The sequence below is a fragment of the Falco biarmicus genome, chromosome 1 (genome assembly GCF_023638135.1).
Source record: "Falco biarmicus isolate bFalBia1 chromosome 1, bFalBia1.pri, whole genome shotgun sequence".
NCBI lineage: Eukaryota > Metazoa > Chordata > Aves > Falconiformes > Falconidae > Falco > Falco biarmicus.
The window spans coordinates 87,085,877-87,108,154 of record NC_079288.1 but is presented as its reverse complement, the minus strand read 5'-3'; the positions used below and the strand labels follow the sequence as shown (position 1 = coordinate 87,108,154).

Genomic DNA, 22,278 nt, shown 5'->3' with positions numbered 1-22,278 from the left:
TTAGCTCGATTAGAGCAAAATGATTGTGAGCGAAGATGACATTTCTTTCTCTTCCTGCATATCAATTCAGTACATGATACCAGGAGAGGGCTTCCAAGCTACACTCACAGGTTTTTGGAGGTTTTTAGAAGAGAGAAGGTTTCTTCTCCAGATGCAGTGAGAGTAACATAATAAATTCATTTGTGTCCTGTTTTGACCTTAGGTGAGTCTGAAGGTTTACAGGAAGCATTCTTACACTACAAAACTACTCTGCATTTTCAGCTGAAGAACAGAAAAAACATGTGGTGTTTTCAATTTCTTTTTATCAACTTGTTGTTCCCATGCTGTTCTTCTCTCATAGAGATTACAAAGATTTTTTACAACAAACAAAGTATTTTTAGAACTTCATTTCACAAATGAAAGGAAGCACAGCAGAAGGTTAATTTTGGAGATAGTTAATCAGCCACTTGGAACAAGTAGAGTCCAAAGGGAACCATTAGTTTTTCCATACACAACTTGGGATTATTTTTCTAATTTCAGCTAAAAGAATACAAAACGTAAGGTGGTGCTTGTCACTGCAAGACTAAAGAACATAAATGCACAAGTTACTTTTAGGCTGGACTTTATGATCTCAAAGGTCTTTTCCAACATAAATGATTCTATGGTTCTTCATGAAACGTTGACTGTTAACCAGTATCCACAAATTGTGGCCTCCCACTGCAGCCTGATGAGGCAAAACTCAGTCATCCATTAGAAGAACAGATATTTTTACACGTGCTTTTATAAGGTTGTTTGACCCATCATTGTTTCTAAACACGTTCCAAATAGTTTAAAAATGTAAAGTTTAAGGTATATAAGGATATACATAGCTCTAAAAGAGCTGTATGCCTGCAATGTTGATTGGCTTTTGCCTTCTGTCAGTATTGACATACTACAAGTTGAACTTAAGTCATGTTTAAGCCTAATAAATGGGGCAGTTTTCTACTTTAGAAGGAGCCTGCATACCAAATCATCTCAAGCTCAACCAGATAACAAAAATTTTTTTGTCTCTCAAATAATCAGGATTTGGAAATGAAAACATAATGCTTACACATTACAGTGTAGAAACATCATTTGTTCATTGTAAAAGCAAAAACAACTCCTTAATTGTTTATGCTGATGATGACTGCACAAAAGGATACTTGCTATATGTGCTGTATTTGCAGTATTAAATATTTCAATTACTGGAACATATTTATATTGCTAGAAGCTACATTTGATCCAGGCTCCAAGTTAAAGAAATATCATTGCGTACACCTAGATTCTTACCAAGGGGAACTTACCTAAAAGCTGCCAGTAAGGGCGCGTAAATTGAATCTCCATCATACACATACAAGTGGTCCCAACTGCACTCTGTGGCAAAGTGATTGAATCGAAGCCTGAGGATTGTGTTTGGCCTATAAAAAAAAATAATTAAAATTTTGTAATTAGCCGCTCAACAAACGGCAAAGTCCTTCCAACAAACTCCTCCGGTGTGAAGCTCTCCTCTTCTCCTCTAAACAACTTAAACTGAGTGACTTACTGTAACTGTAGAAGCATCAAACATGCTGCAGCTTTCTTTTTTGGTGTGCATGCTCCCCTGGTGTTAAGCAACAGATTCTTTATGGTCAGAAATACTGTGTTCTTAAACCTCTCCCCTCCACCAATGGCAGAAATTGAAGAGTAGGTGCAGCCAGTCCTCTGCTCTTCACTGGTACTGAATCCCCTAATGATAGGGCTTTGCAAGGGTAAGCAACGAAAATCTACATGGACAATATATTTGAAGAATCACAACCACCATCAGGGAGCTTACCAGAGCTCTTTTTCTTGTTCAAGGGATTTTCTGCAGATTGACATGATTATGATGGCCTGAGATTATTTATTTGCCCAGAAGCTGGCAGAAATCCTTCTATTACTTTACTACTTCTGCAGTACAGATGGCCCTCCTGAGGGAAGCCTCTCCAAAGGGGGGGGGGGGGGGGGGCGAGGAACGACTTTGGTGGATGCTAACCAAAGGAACAAAGGAATTACTTGCTCTGCACCCTTCTGGGAGCTGGAATAAATAGATCAAGAGAATGCAAGGGAGACCCATCTTTTACAGGACGGGAGGCCCTGAGGCTTTAACTTCTGCCAAAAGGCAGTTCTTACCTAGCTGTCAAGATGCACTAACTACTCACTGCCCCTCATTCCTTACAAACACTAATAAGGGTGCTTGCTTTTCTTCTGCAGATGCAAAAATATTGGGACCAGTTGAGAATGAACAAGTTGGAAGTCCTGGGAAGAGACTTGCTACCTCCCACCTGAATAAAGTGGGCCCAGCACACCCCAATGTTAATGCTACCCTTCAGGAAGCATCTACTCTGTTGACTTCCTAAGTCACAAGACGACCATCAAGGGGCCTGATCTTCTGAGATATATCAGCAGGACAAAGGTTTTATTTCCTTGATGCGGAGACAGAAACAGTAGTTCAGACACCAAAACTGGTCAGTGTTTCCATCACTCCGTATACAAAAGATGCCCCCTAAGCCATAACCAAATAACATACATTTAGATACCATTAGTTCCATGAATATGCAAAGATACATGCAAAGAGAACGATGCAGAAGCCACAGCAGGTATCTAGTTTAGGACTCAGGCTCAAGCAGGATGAAAACACCACTAACATTCTGCTTGGACCCTGAGATAAAAAGAATCTATAGCTGCACTGCTTTTTCCTACCCACAGCTGTAGGTGTTGAAAGGATAGATGCAAGTGATTAGGATCTCAACAGCATTGCCCTTGGGTTCAGATGAAATCCTTGTTCATCCAAATCAAATAAATTAATAAAATGTCAGCTTGCCATAGAGCCCGCAATTCCCACAGAAGGGGAATTCTTCGGAGTTATTCTGCAAAAGAATATTTTTGATAGGCATAATGGTCTCTACTCCAGGTCTTTGGAAAAGAGCAGCAGGTGTAACTCAAGGACAATGTCTCGCTTAAAGAAAAGGTACAAAGAGTACTCATTTCAAAACTGAGCAGCCTATGGAATTCTAGGGGGTTTGCTTTTATTTTAACGGCCTGACAGCTGTAGTGCAGAAAGAAATACTTAATCAATAAAAGCTTTAGACCAAGAACAAAAAGAGCGAGCTTATTTTTGCTACATCTAACAACTCATTAGCAGACAGCACTCATTTGCAGAATCGACATGGCTACAGATTCTGCCTCCAATAGGCTCCTCAGGCTGGACGTATCTCAACTACCTTGTCTCATGCTCCTGGAAAAAACGAAAAAGACACCCCTGAGATGAGGACACAGCATAGACCAGCCAAGGAGCATCAGGAATGGTGCAAAAAGGAAATGAGTACAGGGTAGAACACATGACTTATTTTACATCTGAATTTACCTAGCACCTTCAATTGCACATTTGGATTGTACCTTTACTTGCAAACCTCAAAAGCCCCACCTACCAGTATGCTAGCCACAAGGTGAAGGCACTCTGCAGAATTTAACAGCTTTGCAGATGCTGTTTTCCAAGTCAAAATCTCTCTGGGAATTTCCCTTTTGGCAGAAAGCTTAGGCTATTTTCACAAGGGCGCATATTTCAGCTGTTTTAATTGCCGTGATTATCTCCTTTCTGCTACCACCATTCTCTGACAGCAGGGTACAAACAACCAGAAGCAGGAAAAGGACACAGACTTAAACGCCTGCCTATGAACAGAGGAGGAACGGTTTTGCACATCTCTTTACAGCAAGTAAGAGCTCACTTCAAACCCCACAAAGTGATAGTCCTATAGGAAGCCTCTCAGCACTAGCAAACAAAGGCTGAAGGGCAGTTATGGTGGCATTATCAGGGACCCACAAGCAGAAGTTCACTTCTGATAAAAATATGAGTCACATTATCCTTTAGGAAAAGGAGTTATGAGGGTTAAACTGGCTGTACTGGAACGGCTGAGGCTGGTTTGACTGTAATAACACTCTTGCAAAACATTTTTTAATTATTTGTAATTCCAAACTGTCTGCAGTTGTATTTTTATTACCTACAAAAATGAAGAAGTGTTGCCACTTACAGCATCTAACTTCTGATCTTAACCACATTAAAGAACTGGGCTGCCTACATAGTTAACAGTGAGTGTTAGGCTCCCAGTTTCAGTGTTCTAGACAGCTCTCTGGAACAGCTTAGCCCTCACCTTTGAGTATCGTGGGAGCTTAGGCATTTAACTTACTCCTCCAAAATAAATGTCTGAAGGAGATGAAGTGAATACCAATTCCCCCCCTGCTATTCAGACCTCACCAAAATACAGAGAAGACTAAAGAAAAGCGTAGTCTGGGCTTTTAGCAAGTTCTGATCCTCCAAGATGCCAAGAGACCTCATCTTACAGGCATTCAATGCAAGTTCATGCTCTCACATGACTTGTTCCAATTCACAAACCTCTTTGCTTAGAGATTCAGGGAACAGTATGGAATGTGACAACACATAGCTGTTAACACACAACTTCATAACTGACCATGTAAAGTTTTAGAGACTAAACAAATTGATTTTACAGTCCTGGCGTCAGCTTGGTACTATGAAAAACATATTGTAACAAGTCAGATGCTCTGAACTGCTGTATCATCAGTCAGCTGACAGTCAGAAAATATGCACTAAATATGCTACTGCTAAAAATCTCTGTACGAAATTACTATAAGCAATATAAGGATCAAATACAGAAAGGGTAGGGAAATGAGGGGAAAAGGTCTGAGGGACTTCTTGCAGTATAGAATACCTCTGCGAAAAAGGCCAATGGTCTCTCTGAAGTCCTCATGGCCTAGTGAGTAAATAAGCATCTGAAGTGCATCATTATAGAAACTGATTCTTCATGAATAAGGGCTTTAATGGAGTTTTCTCTATTTTTTTCATATGGCCAAAAAGTCTCATGCATAGTGAACGACAACATCTGAATGGCTCACTAAGATAACAATTAAATAATCCGTAATTCTTCATTTATTTACACAAATGCAATTATTTTTATTTTCCACATGCATTTTCAACGTGAAGGGTATTTTACACAGCAAACCTCTAATTCAGAAGTCAATCTGCAGGTCTCAGTTGCACAAAAAACCAAAACCTTATTTACCATGAAAAACTAGTGTGCAAAGCCAGGCTGGACGGGGCTTGGAGCAACTGGGTCTAGTGGAAGGTGTCTCTGCCCACGGCAGGGGGTTGGAACTAGGTGATTTTTAAGGTCCCTTCCAATCCAAACCATTCTATGATTCTGTGATTTTTATGAACTAAGTGTTGCCCTATCTAGTTCTAAGAACAGCAAAAAAGAATCTTAAGATCTAAAAATACTCAATGATAAATTAATGAGATATTTATTACTATAGTTTAATATTAATGAGATAATCGTCACCTAGAAGTCACAATAAGCAACACTAAAACCCAAGATGCTTACTACACTCACCTTCCCTCAATGAGCCAGGTGCATTTTGTTTTGTATTTGTAATTTCCAGGCCCATCCGTGACATACCCTGAAGGTCCAGTGAGTCTGTAAATAAAAAAGACAAACATTGGTCTCTAATGGTATTAAACATTCATGAAGGATTTCCTAAATTCAGAAGGCCATGGTCAGATTGTAATTTACTTAAGAGCCACTACAAACAAAACAACAATGCAACAAAAACCAATCAGGCAATTGGGATTCTCCTGTTAAGCTCTCTGTATGTGCTTTCTGATAACCGTCTTTAAAGAACAACAGCCAAGATAACGGTTTCTCTATCAAATTGATGGTATGGTTTCAAATCATATTTCATATATATGTATATATCATATAACCAGCAAAAGTAATTTCCTAAATAAAAGCTAAAATTATTCCTAAAATATATTTAGACAAACTACAATATTTTTGCATGACATTCAGATAAAATCCATGGTGAGACCTCTCACCCATTCTCTATTTGACTCTTCAAAAAGTCCTGGACAACCTCCTGAAAGGAGGATTGGCCCCCATAACCCTCTAGTGCAAAATAAGACCTTAATTCCTCATGCATCAAGGGCTACATAACTCAGAACAATGTCAGAGCATGGCTGTTCCAGGCATCCCCCACCTTCGGTAGCATGTTCCCACACCCATTTCATCCCATTTTACGTGACTGCTGACAAAGAGCTGTGTTGCCCCCACTGCTGGGACAGTACCAGGACTACCCTATGAACATCCCTTCCCATTTGCGCCTATAATTACTTGGTGACAACTTGACAGTAGCAAAACACTCAAAAAAGTGGTCAAACATTGGAACAGACTGCCCAGGGATGTGGTATAATCACCATTCCTGGAAGTGTTCAAAAAAATGTGTAGATGTGGTGCCGAGAGGCATGGGGTTTAGTGGTGGCCTTGGCAGTCCTGGGTTAACAGTTAAACTCTACGATCTTAAAGGTCTTTCCCAACCTAAATGGTTCTATGATGCTATGACCAGCAGAAAGTACAGTTGCAATCACTCATTCCAGGATGCTCACTGAACACCAGCACTTAAAAACCATTAAAAACTTAAGATGCCACTGAAAGAGAGAAGGGATCAAAGCCAGCAAAGAACTCATTTTTGTCAACATCTGTAAACCACTGCACAGTGCAAATTCTAGGCTACTGCATTTGCCTAGACACTGCTTGCAGGGATGTCAAACATGCAGTAGCAAACCCAGTCTGGAGCTCAGAAGAGTGTTCTCATGAGAAGTTGACAACTGATTTCAAAACTACACTTAACCCTTTGTTGTGGTACGAAGGAAACTGACACTCATTCTCATTAGCTGAAACGCTCATTACTTGTAATGAGCATGAATACAAGCAAAGGGAAGAATGAGCAAATCCGTGCAAAACCTGCTTTCACATTTCCATTACTCCTACTTGAAATGTGACAACCAAATACATCCACACTGTATGACAAAATGAAGGTATCTGTCTACTGGCTGCAGCTGTAACTTCTCCTTTGCATAGATTTTACTAAGGTATGTCTTCTCCAAAGACCATGAACAACAGAGAAGACAATCACACTTCATCAAGGCTGAGAGAGAAGGATCTAGCAAGAGTCTGGAACAGCAAATCTGATACATTACTTGGTCTCCCAAAAAAGAGGCACCGAAATTCTGCATCTTCTGCCTTAGCATAGAGACTTGTAGGAGCACACACAGGCAGAAGACAAAACCAAGGGCCCAACCATTGGGATACACACTCCCTCCTCATATGCATTAGTCAAAATATCCCAGATTGGTTTTAACAAATAACTGAAGTATAGCAGAAACAATTGAAAATAAATTACCAGGGAAGGATGACATCAAATATAGGCAGTACCTAAAGATGCCCAAACACGACTTTCTGGTAGAGCAAATACTGGCACCTGAAACAGGATTCCTACCTAGAAAGGTTATAAACTCCATCGTCAGCACATGACTGGAGCAAATCACAGCCTTCTGGGAAAATTAAATGGTCCTACTTAAAACAGAGTAACGCAAAAATACTCTGCAAAAGCAAATTTGGCAGAAAAGAGAAGGAAACAAGATCACAAGTTCATAAAACCATATCTTAGAACCTTTTGCTGTATCTTTTCCTAGTGATCTGTTAATGTTATCAGCTCATCTTTTTTAAATATCTTGACTGAGTCAAAATGATTTTCCAGAATCTGTTCCATAAAGCATTTAAAGGTTCATCACTGATCCAAACTAAAAGGCAAAAACCTACATATTTTGGAAACCACCTTCCTCTTCCTCCACTTTAATTTGTTATAATACTTTTCAACCTCAGAAATTTAGCTTAAGATTTTTAAAAGCCAGTTACTGAAGTTCTGCAAGAGATCTATACTTAAGCATGTGAAGAAACAACTCCAGTTTTCAGGAGCACAGGAAGCATCTGTATTGTCTATGGAGACACAGACAGATGTAGACAAATAAATATATACACACACACAGTTTCATATATATTTTAAGGCTTCAACATCTCTGAAAATTCAAATTACTTATCTACTGATCAGGAATTCACAAAAGCAGATGCAAATTCCAAGATGTACCAATAATATCTATACTCTTCCTTTCTAAACATTTCCTTTCTAAAAATATCTGTGGAAAAGCTAGGAATCAGACTGTATCAACACTTCAACACTGACAGCACTTTGCATGCAACCAAGAGTAAACAGACTCTGGAAACCTGAGCAAGTCTCACAAGCTAAAAACAACCTTATGCAATCTGCCAAGCTCTCAGCGAGCCTCTGCTCAGAAAACTCTTTGAACAATTTTCTCAGGAAACAATTACTAAATCATTCATCACAAAATGCTAACAAGAGCAATGGAGAGGAAAAAAATAATAATCCTATTAGTACTGTAACCCTAGCCATGTCATATCTCCAAGCAGGGAGGAAAGAGCATTTCAACATCAACAAAATTTAATTGTATTTCAGCAATGTAAAAAGAAAACATGGGATATAGTTTTTTAAAAAAATAACAAAAGTCAAACTTCTTTGATATGCTATTAGCTAAATACTTATCTGTAAGTTACTCTGACTCCTTACCATGCTTTAGAAGCTGCTGCCATTACCAACAAATAAAGGATATTAAAAAAATAATAAATCAGATTTCACATCTCTGAAAGCGAAAAATAGGAACAAAGTTCTCAGCCCACATACTGCCTTGCATGAGCAGGGCATTAGCAGATCAGCGTTACCCTGTAAACCTCTCCCACAGACATGCTCCAAGACAGACAGAAATAAATACTAAGCACTAAAAACAAACCGAAGCTGGAATTTTATCTTTACATTTAACAGAGAAAGCTAAACTAATCTCCCAGCTCTAGTAAAAAAAGCAAACAAACTCCCTTGCTCCTTCCAGCCTGCTGCTGTCTGTGCAACAGGTGACAGTGGTACTGGTGACTAGGACAGAGTTTACACAATAGTTCGGCTTTGGCTGTGAGCAAAGGCTCAGGAAGGAACAAGTAACTCAAGGAGGAAAAAAAATGCGGGACATGTTCTTCACATACACAGGGCTATACTTCAGGCCTATTTTCATGATGTACACTAGAAGGGAGCCAGGGAACTGCTGGAGAGGGTCCAGCAGAGGCTACAAAGGTGATCAGGGGACTGGAGCATCTCCCTTATGAGGAAAGGCTGAAAGCCAGCCCGTTTAGCCTGGAGAAGACAGGACTGAGTCTACAAATACCTTAAGAGCCAGTGTCAGGACGGAGCCAGGCTCTTCCCAGTGGTGCCCAGCGGCAGGACAAGGGGCAACAGGCACAGACTGTGACACAGGCAGTTCCATCTGAATGTGAGGGAGAACTTCTTTACCCTGAGGGTGGCAGAGCCCTGGCACAGGCTGCCCAGAGAGGCTGTGGGGTCTCCTTCCCTGGAGACATTCAAACCCGCCTGGATGTGACTGTGCAGCTGGCTGGAGGGGAACCTGCTCTGGCAGAGCTGGACTAGGTGATCTCCAGAGGCCTCTTCCAACACCGACCAGTCTGTGAGTCTGTGTCTCTGAAGACTCCTACCCCTAGGTAACCTGCTACCAATGCCATCAGGCTCTGAGGTCTTTTGCCCTACGAAACACTTTGTGCATATTTATAATTTCATCACTCAGATGCAAAAATCAGACACCAGAAAGTATGGAAAGGTATCAATTCCTTTTGCCTTTGCTAACTTGGTAGTACACCATGCTACTCTACAAGAAGCACTTCTGTACTACTTCGGTGTTACATTTCCTACTTTGCAAGAAGCAGTTGCTACACCCTAAAAAAAAAAAAAACCCACAAAAAAAGCAAGGTTCTTTAAGTATTCTGTGACACATAAACACACACACAGAGGTAGAAAAATATACACAAAGCATAGGTAATGCAATTAGCACCTAAAAAGCTATAACGCTGACTTAAAGCCTCAGGAGTGGAAAAATAATTGCAAGGATCTGTTTACAAAACTCAGATTTAAAAATATATACATATACTCATGTACATACATACAGTACTTCAGGCTTGTTTCAAACTTTACCAGGTGGCAACAGTGTTATGTATAGCTGTTGTGAAATTTTCACTGATTTTCAAGTGTGCTGTGGCACCTAAGAGTCAAACGGGGGGAAAGGGGGAGTTACTGGGCTGAATCTACAGCAAATATATTCAAAGGGCTCCAACCCTGAATGCTGCCTATTTCAGCTCTCTGTAGTCCAATGACAAAAGGGAAGCAGTAAAAAGGATGAAGATCTCGCAAAGGAGAGCTTCAAAGAGAAATATTTTAGGCCAAAGAATTCTGTGTATTTAGCTACTCCCTGCTAGTTCTGGGAGCCCTTCTAAAAAAGCACAACACTAACACAAGAAAAATCAGACAGCAAGCAACAGTATCTCGTGGGTAAAAACTCAAATCCAAGTACTGGAAATTACCAGATAAATCCATGTGTTTTAAAATAACACAAGTAACACTAACAGTGTATATATTTCAAATACAAATTAGTATACACTGACAAAGTTCCTACAGAGACATGAACTGCACAACTAGGCAAAGACTAAAAGCTGTTACCTAATTACCATCAAACAAATTTAAAGCAATTCTCTTGCTAATAGCCGAGTACAAGAAGTCACAAAGCTTACAACTAAGCACTACATTATTTTGCAGCACTTACTTCCAAATCTTTGCAACATTAAAGGTACACTATAAGCTGGCAATGGCATGTTGAATATTTTTCTTTTCATCAGAGGAAGTACAAAAGAGAAAATGCAGATTGCCTTTTCTTCATTACTCACCAGAAAAGGCAAGCAGGCTGGTTTGGTTTATAAAATACATTCAATCTTCACCTCTGAGAGGTCATCAATGGATCTCAAAATTGGTTTGCTTTGCTTTCAGTAAGACTGCAGTGACATAATGCTACAGAAGACTTATCAGCATATTGTCTGGAGAGATTTAGCACAGCCTTTCCACTAAAAATAAACAAGCACCAAAAACAAGAAAAGAAGGAGAAAACAAAACAAAACACAAAACCCCAAACAAACCCAAAACCTAGTCGCTCATCCTAATTTTGAAGTTGCTAAAGCTAGAGACTGATGCAAACAACGAGTTTTCCTCCTCTCTAGCCTTCCTTCCCAAGTGTTGCTGCACTGCCTCAAGCACACCACAATTAAAAGCCATTGTTTCGGGTAAATTTGAAGTTGAAGCCAATAAAGAAAGGGCTGTTACAGCCTATTACCAGAACAATGGCATTCTAGCCTAAATTGATTAACAATTTAGCTTTATTCATTTTCTCAATAAATGCACTGAGTTTAAAGGATATATCCTTCTAGGGTTTGCTATAAGCAAATGCCTTAATTTATAGGCATGGAATAGTGATCAGCCACATAGGGGGTGACAGATGCAGATAAACAACATCTCTTCATCTATTTCATGAATTTCTAATGTGTAACAGCTAAATCCCCTCTTCTGCCAGCTAGGTGCCACACCACAGGTACAGCTGGGAAGATATAATTAATTACATGCCAGGTCTCACACGGATGAAAGTAATGACATTAATGCAAAAGCATGTTTGATAAGGACTTAACCTATGCAGCAATAGGTACCTAACCAAAGACTATGAACTAACCTGAGTGTCTAGAAGGACTCCCTCCCATGTCCAAAAGCCTCCAGCACAACCAAGATGAGCAAGTCCTCAAGATGAGCAGTCTCATGCAAAAGGCACCACTGCCACCATAATCCCTGAATTGTCATATCTGATCACCTTAACTCTACAATTAAGGGTGCAAAGTCACTCCTCGTTCACCCTAATGCTTTTTGCAGTTACTCCCCCATAGTGCTATCATGCTAGTTTCTGCATTGGCTTGAAGACAGCTTCATGATCTCCAAAACTCTGGCGTAAGAGCTTCTGAATGGTGCAGCTCTCCTCCTTCAAGAAGGAACACAGCTCCTCCTCGGGTGGTGGTGGGTTGACACAGGATCTGAAGGAAGGTCCCAACCCCCACAGGGATGCCTCTCAACAGTTCCAGCAAACAGCACTCAAGCAATTCCCATCCTACTACAAGCTGCACGAAGTGCAGGCTAAGGTGCCTCCAGGGGTTTGCTACAATCCCGGCTGATGTAAACACTCAGTTGGGAAAGCGAGAGCTCAGAACTCCCACAGTAACACCACTTACTGCCATGCTCCTCAACAGAATGGCACACAGCCATGAAATCCCTAGAAAACCGGATGGCTTTGCAAGCAAAGAGCATCTTCAACCATTCTCACAGCAATGTGCCGCTATTCCAATGCTCACATAACCATCCTCTGCATTGCCTTCATCAGGGTTTTCCTCCCGGAGAGGATCAGGTTATTTCAAGGTCACTCTGCACCACTGTGCCAATCTCACCGTGGCACAGAGGTCAAAGAGTGCCAATCACTCTCTATGCTCAGTTATCTTCTGTTTTCATCCCATTTTCCATGGTACAGTTGAAATGATGATAATGAGCTGCCTTACTTTAAAAAAATTAAATAAATTGAATGACTGACACAGTTAATTTGATATGGGAAACACTGTTTCTTCAAAGGAAAAGATTGGCTTTGCCCGTCTCTGGGAGATATGTAAAAATATGGAAAGTGATTTCCTGGCTGCTGATCAGAGATAAGGGCAGAGCTTGGAAAGCCCTTCGAGATCTGAGAAAGGATGCTCAGAGAAATTTCAGCAGGTAAAAACTTATCAACGCAGCCTCTCCTGTCTGAGTCACTCCTTGCAGCACTAATACTGGCAAACCTGCTAAATCCCTCTTTCCTCCTGAAAGGCGCCTTGATCTGACAAGCCACTGCGCTCTGAAGAAGACTGAACCACCACAGGCAGCCTGAGAGAGATCAGAAGGAGCAAATGCTGCTACAGACTTAAAAATCATTAAGTCAACAAGCTAGAAACTAAGTATTTTCAAACACTGCCCCTCTCCAGCTGGCCACCAGTACCTCCATCACGTTCCCTATCTTGACACACTGTCCCAGCTCCCACTCTTCTGCTGACACCGAAAACGAATGCCACTGAAGTCGTCGCTTTCAGGGCTGGCTGGTGCCTCTGCCATTATCCCACTGGAGCTGCCAGCTGCTTCCAGCATCAGCAGCAGCACTGATCTTGAAATGCGTCCCCTCCTCAGCTTACATAAACCGAGTCACGCCTGGAGCTCCTCCCGGAGTTATTCCTTTAAAGTTTCACTTGCCCAACCAGCTCTCCTGCTAGGGAAGGAGAGGAATTTCAAAGACATTTAATCTAAAAATGCATTTCAGCTCCTCTTTATGGAAGAAGTTTGCTCTCTCTCCTGCACTACAAATCCAAAAGTTGCAAGTAAGCAAATTATATCCAGGGAGACATCTTTTCACAAGACACCAAATTACTCCACCTCAACACGCAGACAACAGAAACACTGAAGAATAAGCTGATTTCCCTCTTCCAACCCCACTTCCTGATGTCAGAAGCACTGAAAAAAGCCCAAAAACCTGTGCTGGATCCCAAAAGACACCAGCATTTCACCTCTGTTTCACAAGCACCAGTTAGAGACACTGCCTTCTTAATAACATCCCTGTTTGGACGCCCCAGAAACACACTGTAGCTCCACCTGATGTTCTTGTCCTTATGGTTCTCCAGCTATTAAATTCAAACTGAAAATAGCCCAGATTTAGATCCCTGTCTATCCTCCTACTTCTTTATTTCTAGCCACATCTCAAAGACCACAAAACAGCACTGTTCACCATGTAACCTCAGCTTTATCTCTGTCGAACTAAACAGCCAAGCTGCAGTGTAGATGTAAACATTACTGTGTATTACCATGACGACTGCAAATTCTTCCCCCCATTCATATTTACTGGGGAAAACAAAGAATAAAAGATATCATCATTAGCAATGCACCACAGGAGCATCTTCTTCACACAAGCAGTATTTTGCGAGTGCAGATTTCTGTGGCTTTGCTCTACTATCTCTATATTATCATAAATCTCTGTCTCCATACTGCACCAACTCCAACCTTGATTATCCGCCTCTTTTTCTTCGAAACACTTTCCCCAATGCCTCTATTACATGCAGAAACACTACCATGGCAAAAGGCCACTTCATGATGTCCCCTTGAAGCCTGCCTTTATCCAACACCCGTACCTGAGACAACGGCCACGCCAATGGTGTACACTACAACAGTTGTCTATTAAGCTAATCTAACAGTTGCATTATGCTTTCCCCATCTGTTCACAAATCGATTTATTGGATCTTGGCCTAGTTCTCTGAAATAAAGATAATTCAGCTGGAAGCATTTGTAATGCCTAGAAAAACTCTATCTCATCCTTCACTGGTGGTCCTGAAAAGCTGCTGGAGTTTACAGCAGTAAGCTGTCTGCTTCACACCAGGCAGGAGACAACAGTGCAGAGCAGAAGCAAATAGTTTGCATATCATAAACCATCAAACTTCGCAGCAAAAAAAAAGGAATATATCAACCCCTCTCTTACCCTTGCACACAATGAATCCTTACAACCTTTGGCCAAGATCCCTTGCAAATTTAACCCCACACAAATTGCCTCAGCATCACCCAAAACTGAACACCCTGCAAGATGAAAGTAAGGAGAAAGCATATTATTTGATCGTCAAAGGCTAATGATGAAAGATCTCCAGAGCCAGACAGGTCCCATCAATGTCTACCACTGGAAGATCAAAAAAAAATTCATTGCGTAAGATGATTGAGCCTGACTTCAAGTAATACACAAGACATACACTATAACCTATGCTTAAATACAGTATTTCTTCTAAGAAAAAATAATGGTTCAGAATATACCCGGAAGCATTAAAAAAAATTTATCTCATTTATTTATTTTCTCTTAATCTGTGTCCACATTCCAGTTTGCATTTAACAAACCTTAGCTCCAATCATTAAGTTTTGTTTACGTTTCTAGAGTGGAGTAGGGCAGAATCTTTTATCATTTAAATTCATCATCCCTTTCTGGAGAGTCAGAGTAACTTTTTAAAAAAATAAAGTGTTCCACTACTTAAATTCTGGTTAGAAGCTAAAAATATAACAAATTCTACAAAACATTCTTATTTAGTAATTTCTGCTGGTATCATCTATATTCATATGTGAAAGATTTCCAAGTCATTTTAGGATAAAATACAATCAGTGTAACTGTAACGGAAGAGTCTACACATGCAAAACCTTAAACCAACTTAACACATACCTAGCCAAATTTTTTCAAGATGCTGTTAGCTTAAAGGCTTAAGAATCTATCAAAAAATTATTTAACACAAGCTATTACAGATCATTTCAAGATGCACTTCAATTCTACCAGTTTGAATCCATTTTCTTAGCAGTCAACATCTTTTCACTTGTTATTTTACCCTTCCGTTTCAAAAGTTAATTGTGATTGACACTCAGTTGCAACTAGCACACAAAGTTTGTCAGCTGATTTTTCAGCACCTTTCCAAAATTAGAAGCACTCAATTAGTCAAAAATGTATTTTAAGCACATGTACAAGCATTTAAACTACAGTACACCACACCTGTGTACCTCATAAATAAGGCATCATAATTAAAATTTGTAAAGCACCCATGCTCAGAATTGACAGACACATCAATATTCTCCTCCAGTTGAAGAGCATTTACTTTGACAAGCTTTCAAGTTACCAGTCCTACATTTATATCCAGGCAGAAGCATTCATTGTTGGGATGTGTGTTCCATTGCCAATAAAATGGGGTTGAGCTGCTGACTTAACCTTTCAGCCAACAGAAATCAGAAATAAATGGAGTTTAAGACCATCCCCATGGAGCAGAGGACCATCATCCTGCTGCACTTTGCTAAGACACATGCAAAAACCCAAGTCCCTACAAGAAAAGTAAAATCATCAGCAGTAATCCCTTCCCAATGCTACGTGTGAAACTGCTGCCCAGTTCTTCCTAGGTACTGCACCCCAAAATTCTCCATTTGAACCCTCAAGAAGTATGCTTAAAGTCTGTTTTAGCTGCAGATTTGTGCCCCTCCATCACTGCTGATTTCTAGGCCAAACGCAGAGCACAGTACCTGGTAGTAGCATTTACAGAAAAGCTCAAGTCAAAGACCAGTCATTTTTGTAGCAAAAAAAGGAAAATTAAAATATTGAGACATCCTATCACAGCCTGACCCACTTTCCTAAGAGGGATAGAAATAATTCCTTTTATTTCCTGCCTGACATTCAAAAATTTCTAAGCTACTACATATCAGTGCTACCTGCTGGGAAAATTGTTCCAAAAAAAAAAAAAAGTTAGAAAACAACTTGGTGTAAAGGTTTGGGCACAGACCCTCAAGTGTAGCTCACTAAAATAGTAAAAATGTGTCCTATGATCCCAACAGAGTTTTGTGAACCTACAGAAGGGCAGCCTCTAACTTTTTAAAGCAAGTTTCTGACTCAAGCGACACGGAGAAGGTCATGCAAAGAGCAGGGAATCGATAGTCAAAGAGGAAACCAGGCTGGAACGTGTGTCTGGGGCAGCCTGGGTTTGTGCATATCAATTTGTTGCTGCAACAGTTTTTACTGAATATACACAAGAGCTCCTACACCCAATAAAATGCAACAAGTGGCACATTTTTTTCTTCTGCTTCTTGACACCAGTGACATGTCCATGTAGCATATGACAACTAAGCGTTCCAAAAAAACCCTGGAAGAAGATAGCCTATTTATTAATGAAACAAATTTTCAGGCAAGACAGTAATCTAATTATACCTTGATAAACATGCTAATAAGGAAACTGTTCTCAAGGACACCATGAATAATACAAATAATAGAATATCCATAGAAGCCCTTGTAAGCACTGAACATTAAACTTGAGAGGATGAGGAAAGTGTGGTCCCCTAGAAGTATATATGTTTAAATCATACAAGGATATCCTGTCTGTCCCAAAAATGTCCTTTTCCTCACGTGCATTACTGTAAAGAATTGAAAAGCATGTAAATATTATTTGGCTTTAAGGAGGGGACAGACAAGTTGTTAACTAAGGGGAGATGGAGAAGTCCACAGAGCACCAATAATAAAATAACCCAACCTTTTGCGTCAGTACAATCTTCTAAAATCTGATTAGAGTATTCCATTTTTTACCTCATTTCAGTGAATTCTGCTCCCAGGCATATTCTCTCCAGCCAAACAAGCTCTCTTTCCTAATAGTCCCTCCAGCACATACACCTGAAAGATTGTGAACTGTCATTCAGCCAGGGACAATGACCGCTGGCTCACGGAGGTGAATCCAGCTCACTGCTGATTCTTGACTACAGTCTAGTTTTGTTTCCAGCTCTGTCCCCCTCCCACTGAACATCTTTCAGCACCTGCAGAAGCAACTGGAAATGAGCACCTACCTTTGTAACGTAAAAAAACCAACACGTAAAACTTACAATTGCCAATATCCAGGAGAAAGAAAGATGGGAACAAAAACCTGTCTTCTAATTTCTGCTTTTACAGAGACTTCTCGTTTCCATATATGTATTGGTACAGAATTGTAACCACCCTCCATAAACACTTAGTATATCAGTCCTTCTCCCCTTCCCTTACATTTTCCAGTTCAAGCCAGCTGTTCCTCTATCCCATGGATTGTTGTGATAAATTCTTAATCACAGTGAGAAAAAGAATGATTTGTAACCCCTTGCACAAAAGCATGAGTAGTATTTTCCTCAATTGACTCATTTTTAATGAAAGCAATTTCACACCAAGTAGGAAAAAAAGGAGCTAAATATTGAATACTTCAAGTATTTAATTAAGGCAGATGTACAGAGTTAGCTTCCTGGAGAAGTTCCCCTTTGTTAAGTAGAACAAAACTCAAAAATAATCCAGATGACTCAAATTTAGGCAGGACTACATTTACATACTAAAAATGCAAATACCAAGCGCTCACACAGCTACGTGTTCTCACTCCTCTTGTGCTTCTGCTGCAGCAGTATGCTGGGCTCATCTACTCGAAACGCCCCCAAACCCAGTCACACTGCTGCCAAAATAGGTTACATACCAACGTGAAAAAATCTGACATTAAAATGGTAAACAAAAGGCCAAAAAAGAAGAGTATATTGAACTCTAAGGCTCCTCAAGGATTAATACGCTATCAAAACACAACTCTAGCACATCTATATATTAGCACCAACCTGGTATGTTCAACTCAGCACCAGAAATGCTCATGGTTAATAAGGTCAGTGCAATACAGCCACACATTTGGCAAGCATAAAAAAATCCATCTATGCAAACCCTCCAGCACACAGAGTTTTATTGGGGGAAGTTAAACGGCTGATGAAATTCCTCTGAAAGAGTCAACAAATTTGATCAACTCCATGAATCTTCTACAAATCCCTCATTTAGTTGCTCCCGTAAGGAAATAACAGCTTTTGATATCATGCTGTTCACACCCATGAGATAGGAAGTCACCCTGTACCAGTTTACACACAAATAGGCAGCTGGTTGCCTGGCTTAGCAAAGGGAGAAAAGGCCAGAGTTCACGTAGATTTAAGTAAATCACCTTAATTCCTTAAATGAAAACTCTCTAATGAGTGCACAGATCGATTTAACTGCACTTAGCTTACTCCACTACCTAGCCTAAGCTTTTCCACCAGCTTCTTGCAAGAATGAAGTAAACCTATGCCACTCAAAGCACCACAAAGTTTATTTAAGAGCCTGAGAAAATAAATGTGAAAGACATCCAGAAACTCAACAGTTCCAAACTCAAGGAGGTGAAAACTGGCAGTGATTTTTAAATATCAGAAGAGTGGTTTTAGCCACTATAAACTGCTATGCTTTATTAAATGCATCTGCACAATAAATTTTACAGTCCATACCAGATATTTCCTAACCCACCAAAAGAGATTCTTGGCTATTAAAACACCAAGCCTTGATTCCTTACCGGGATGGAAGAAGCAGCAGGAAAAAAGTCCTTCCAAAGCACAGACTTTTTGGGTGTATTTTAATCAAGCAAAGACTATAAGAAACCATTTTATTTTTGGAATAAATATTGAAAATTTGGAAACAATAAACTCATTGCCACATAGTACAGAATTTATGGTTTATGTCAGTGCAGCCTTAGCAACAGCCTTGCTACAATATCTTTATAATCCAAGATCTGTTAGCATTTCTTTACACGATACACAGCTCTTGAGTGTGTGTCTATGAAATAGTTTGGCAGTGCAGGGAAGGTCACAACCGCCAGCCTACTGATTTCTCAGTTGCAGAGGCGGATATGCACACATGTGGGGTTTTTTTTTTTTTCTTTTCTTGTAGTAAGGCAGCATCTTAACATACAGCTCTCTTAATAATCACTACAGAGCAAAGAAACTCTCCCTTAAAAAACAAACACAAAAAAAACCAAACTACAAAAAACACCCCACAAAACAACAAATCCAGCAGGCAAACTGTTTAAGGAACACTGGGGTCAATCCAGAAAAAACACAATTGTGGGTGTTCTTCAAGTGCAGGGGGGCAGGTCTGCAGAGCTTGCAGCCACCCAGCAAAGAGCTAAACTCCTCGAGGAAAGGCGTAGCTGCAAAAATCATTGCTTCCATCTCCACCTCTGCCATAATGCACCTTTCCTATTGCCTCTGAAATGACTTAGAAACGAGTTATTCTTGGACAGCAGCGGGAAAAAATGAGAGTCCATCTGCTCCCAACAGATTTGTAACCACAAAAACAAAGACGGTGGCTCAACACTATTTATGCAAAGTTTTGAAATAACCCCTCACTTCACTACCACGCTGAGCATGATTTACAGGCCACCTCTCAGCTAACTGTCTCTAAAAAAACCCTACCATCTTATTTAGGATTTGTCATCACAAATTCTTTCCTTGCTCCAGTAAAAGCCATAGGAAAAGCACATTTGCACTAACAAGGAATTCTGTGCAGAATTTTGCTCTGTTCACATTAGTTGATTAAGAAAAACAGGACAGGAAAAGATTTTGCCTCGTTTCAGTTTCCCAGTTAGCTTCTCACATTTTCATTTAGTTACCTCTACTCATAACAAAGATGTCTTAAAACACTACTTATAAGAGAAACACCGACCACCTACTGTAAGCACCCTTAAGCTCTGTAAGAAAAAAAAAAAACATTCCTGCCTTAAAATTGCTGAAACTAAGACGTGATACGTTGACGTACCCTATCAGGAAGGATTAGCAGAACCACTTACGCAGAGTCCTTCAGAGCAGAAAGCAATAACCCACTTCAAGTCGAGTGCTTCCCTCCAGCACACTCAAACACTGCTGCATTGTCCGTCCAGCCACACTCTGTGTTTGTGGGAAGGATTTCAAGGTGCCAGTGTAACTTGCACATCTACAAGGCTGTTTTCCTCTTGATTGCACTTTTATTCATGGCCCAAAGCAGCTGTCAGCCCTGCCGTGGGGCTGATGAATGCGCATGGGTATAGCACTGAGGGTGATCTTGGTGTCCTAGTACCCCTTTCTGCTATTTAATACCAATAAATACCAAACTGCAGGTTATTCAAAGGGGGAAATTTCAAGCTGAATGTTTCCCAGACCTAACCACAGACACAACAATGCATCACAAGGTTAGGAACTTCCTCTCATCCCCTGTGCTTTCAATTAAATTTGTCAGAGATAACTTACAGAACAAGGAGTAAGAAGTAAAGCAATCACGATAATAAATTCCTCTTTGACACATGAAAAATACAAAGATACTAATCCACTGACAACATTTTTCAGGAACCAGTTTGATCTTGTGCTAAAATTATCTATGCAAAGGTATAAACAAAAACTCATGCTGCTGGTCTCTTTTTCAGTTTAAAAGCAGCCAGGTACACCTAACCGACTTGCAACGACTGCAACACAGCAGAGAAGTTCCGTGGTGGAACTCTACAGACTTCTTTTAACTATGGGCTTCAAAAGATTCACATGCAGTGGTTTCAAAGACAAAAACCATAAAAATGATGTCTGCACAATGCTTCCTCAGAAATCTTAAAACTCACACCCTATTTCAGAGCCCCTCCAAGCACTCGAAGTGCCAGGACCATAGAGCACTTCAGTGAATGGGGTTCCTTCCCATAGCCCAGGTCATGTCAGAGCCCTTTTATATTTGAATACACAGAGCTGCAATCTCAAAAATCAAATATGATTCACAGGAAAGCAGAGAGAAAGGTGCTGTACACTTCTCAGGGGCATCACTAGCTGGGATGAGAGCTGGGACACAGGAAAGCTATCAAGGCAGACTGCCACAAGGGCATGCAACAAGAGGATGGAGACCCAACTTGTTCACGAAATCACTTTGGTTGGAAAAGACTTTTAAGATCATCTAGTCCAACCGTTAACCCAGCACTGCCAAGGCCACCACTGAACCATGTCCCCAAGCACCGCAGCCACATGGTTTTTGAACACCCCCAGGGATGATGACACCCCCGTCCCCGGGCAGCCTGTGCCAGCGCCTGCCAGCCCTCTCGGTGCAGAATGTTCCCTCACACCCAATCTCACCCTCCCCTGGCGCAACGTGAGGCCGTTTGCTCTCGTCCTGTCGCTGGTTCCTGGGGAGCAGAGACCGACCCCCCTGGCTACAGCCTCCTGCCAGGCCGTTGCAGAGCCACCGGGTCCCCCCCAGCCCCCTTCTCTCCAGGCTGACCCCCCCGCCCCCCCAGGCTGGTGCCCCAGCCCCTGCCCGGCTCTGGACACGCTCCAGCCCCTCAGTGTCTGTCTGGCCGTGAGGGGCCCAACGCTGAGCCCAGGCCCCACGGGGCGGCCCCACCAGTGCCCAGGGCAGGGGGACGGGCGCTGCCCTGGCCCTGCCGGCCACACCGTTTCGGACACCGGCCGGGACGCTGCTGGCCTCCTGGGCCACCTGGGCACGCTGGGGGCTCATGCCCAGCCGCTGCCGCCCAGCCCCCCCGGGCCCTGTCCCGCTGGGCAGTTCCCAGCCCCCAGCCCGCAGCTGCCGGGGGCTGGTGTGACCCAGGGGCAGGGCCCGGCACTCGGCCCTGGGGACCCCCACACCACCGGCCCCGGCCCCTCGGCCCGGCCTGCCCGGAGCCCCCCGCAGAGCCCCCTGCCCCCGGCACAGCCACGCTCCCCCCGGCTTGGTGCCCCCTGCGACTGACTGAGGCCGCTCCATCCCCTGGGCCGGGCCGTCGGTGAAGACGTTAAACAGCCCCGGCGCTGAGCCCTGGGGACTCCCCGTGTGCCCGGTGCCAGCGGGATGGGACTCCGTTCCCCACCGCGCTGTGGGTTTTCTTAGCAGCCACGTTTTTACCCAGCAAAGAATACACCTGTCCCAGCCACAAGCAGCTGGTTTCTCCAGGGGATGCTGTGGGAGATGATGCCAAAGTCCTGGTAGACAGCAGCCACAGCCTTTCACATCCACTAAGCAGGTCACCTTGTCATAAGAGGTGACCAGGTTTTCCT

At 41.8% G+C, this 22,278-nt stretch overlaps 1 protein-coding gene across 2 annotated transcripts in view; it reads right to left on the bottom strand.

Moving 5' to 3' along the window:
- The window catches only part of ATRN (attractin), a 156,771-nt gene that overhangs the window by 115,769 nt on the left and 18,724 nt on the right, over nucleotides 1-22,278 (bottom strand). For both annotated transcript variants that reach the window (XR_008822673.1, XM_056344292.1), the window contains exons 2-3: nucleotides 5,418-5,501; nucleotides 1,302-1,415 (exon numbers count right to left, since the gene is read on the bottom strand). Coding sequence is in view for 1 of the 2 variants with exons in the window: in XM_056344292.1 (XP_056200267.1) it covers nucleotides 1,302-1,415; nucleotides 5,418-5,501 (198 nt within the window). In the remaining variant the exon portion in view is untranslated. The remainder of the gene's footprint in view (nucleotides 1-1,301; nucleotides 1,416-5,417; nucleotides 5,502-22,278) is intronic.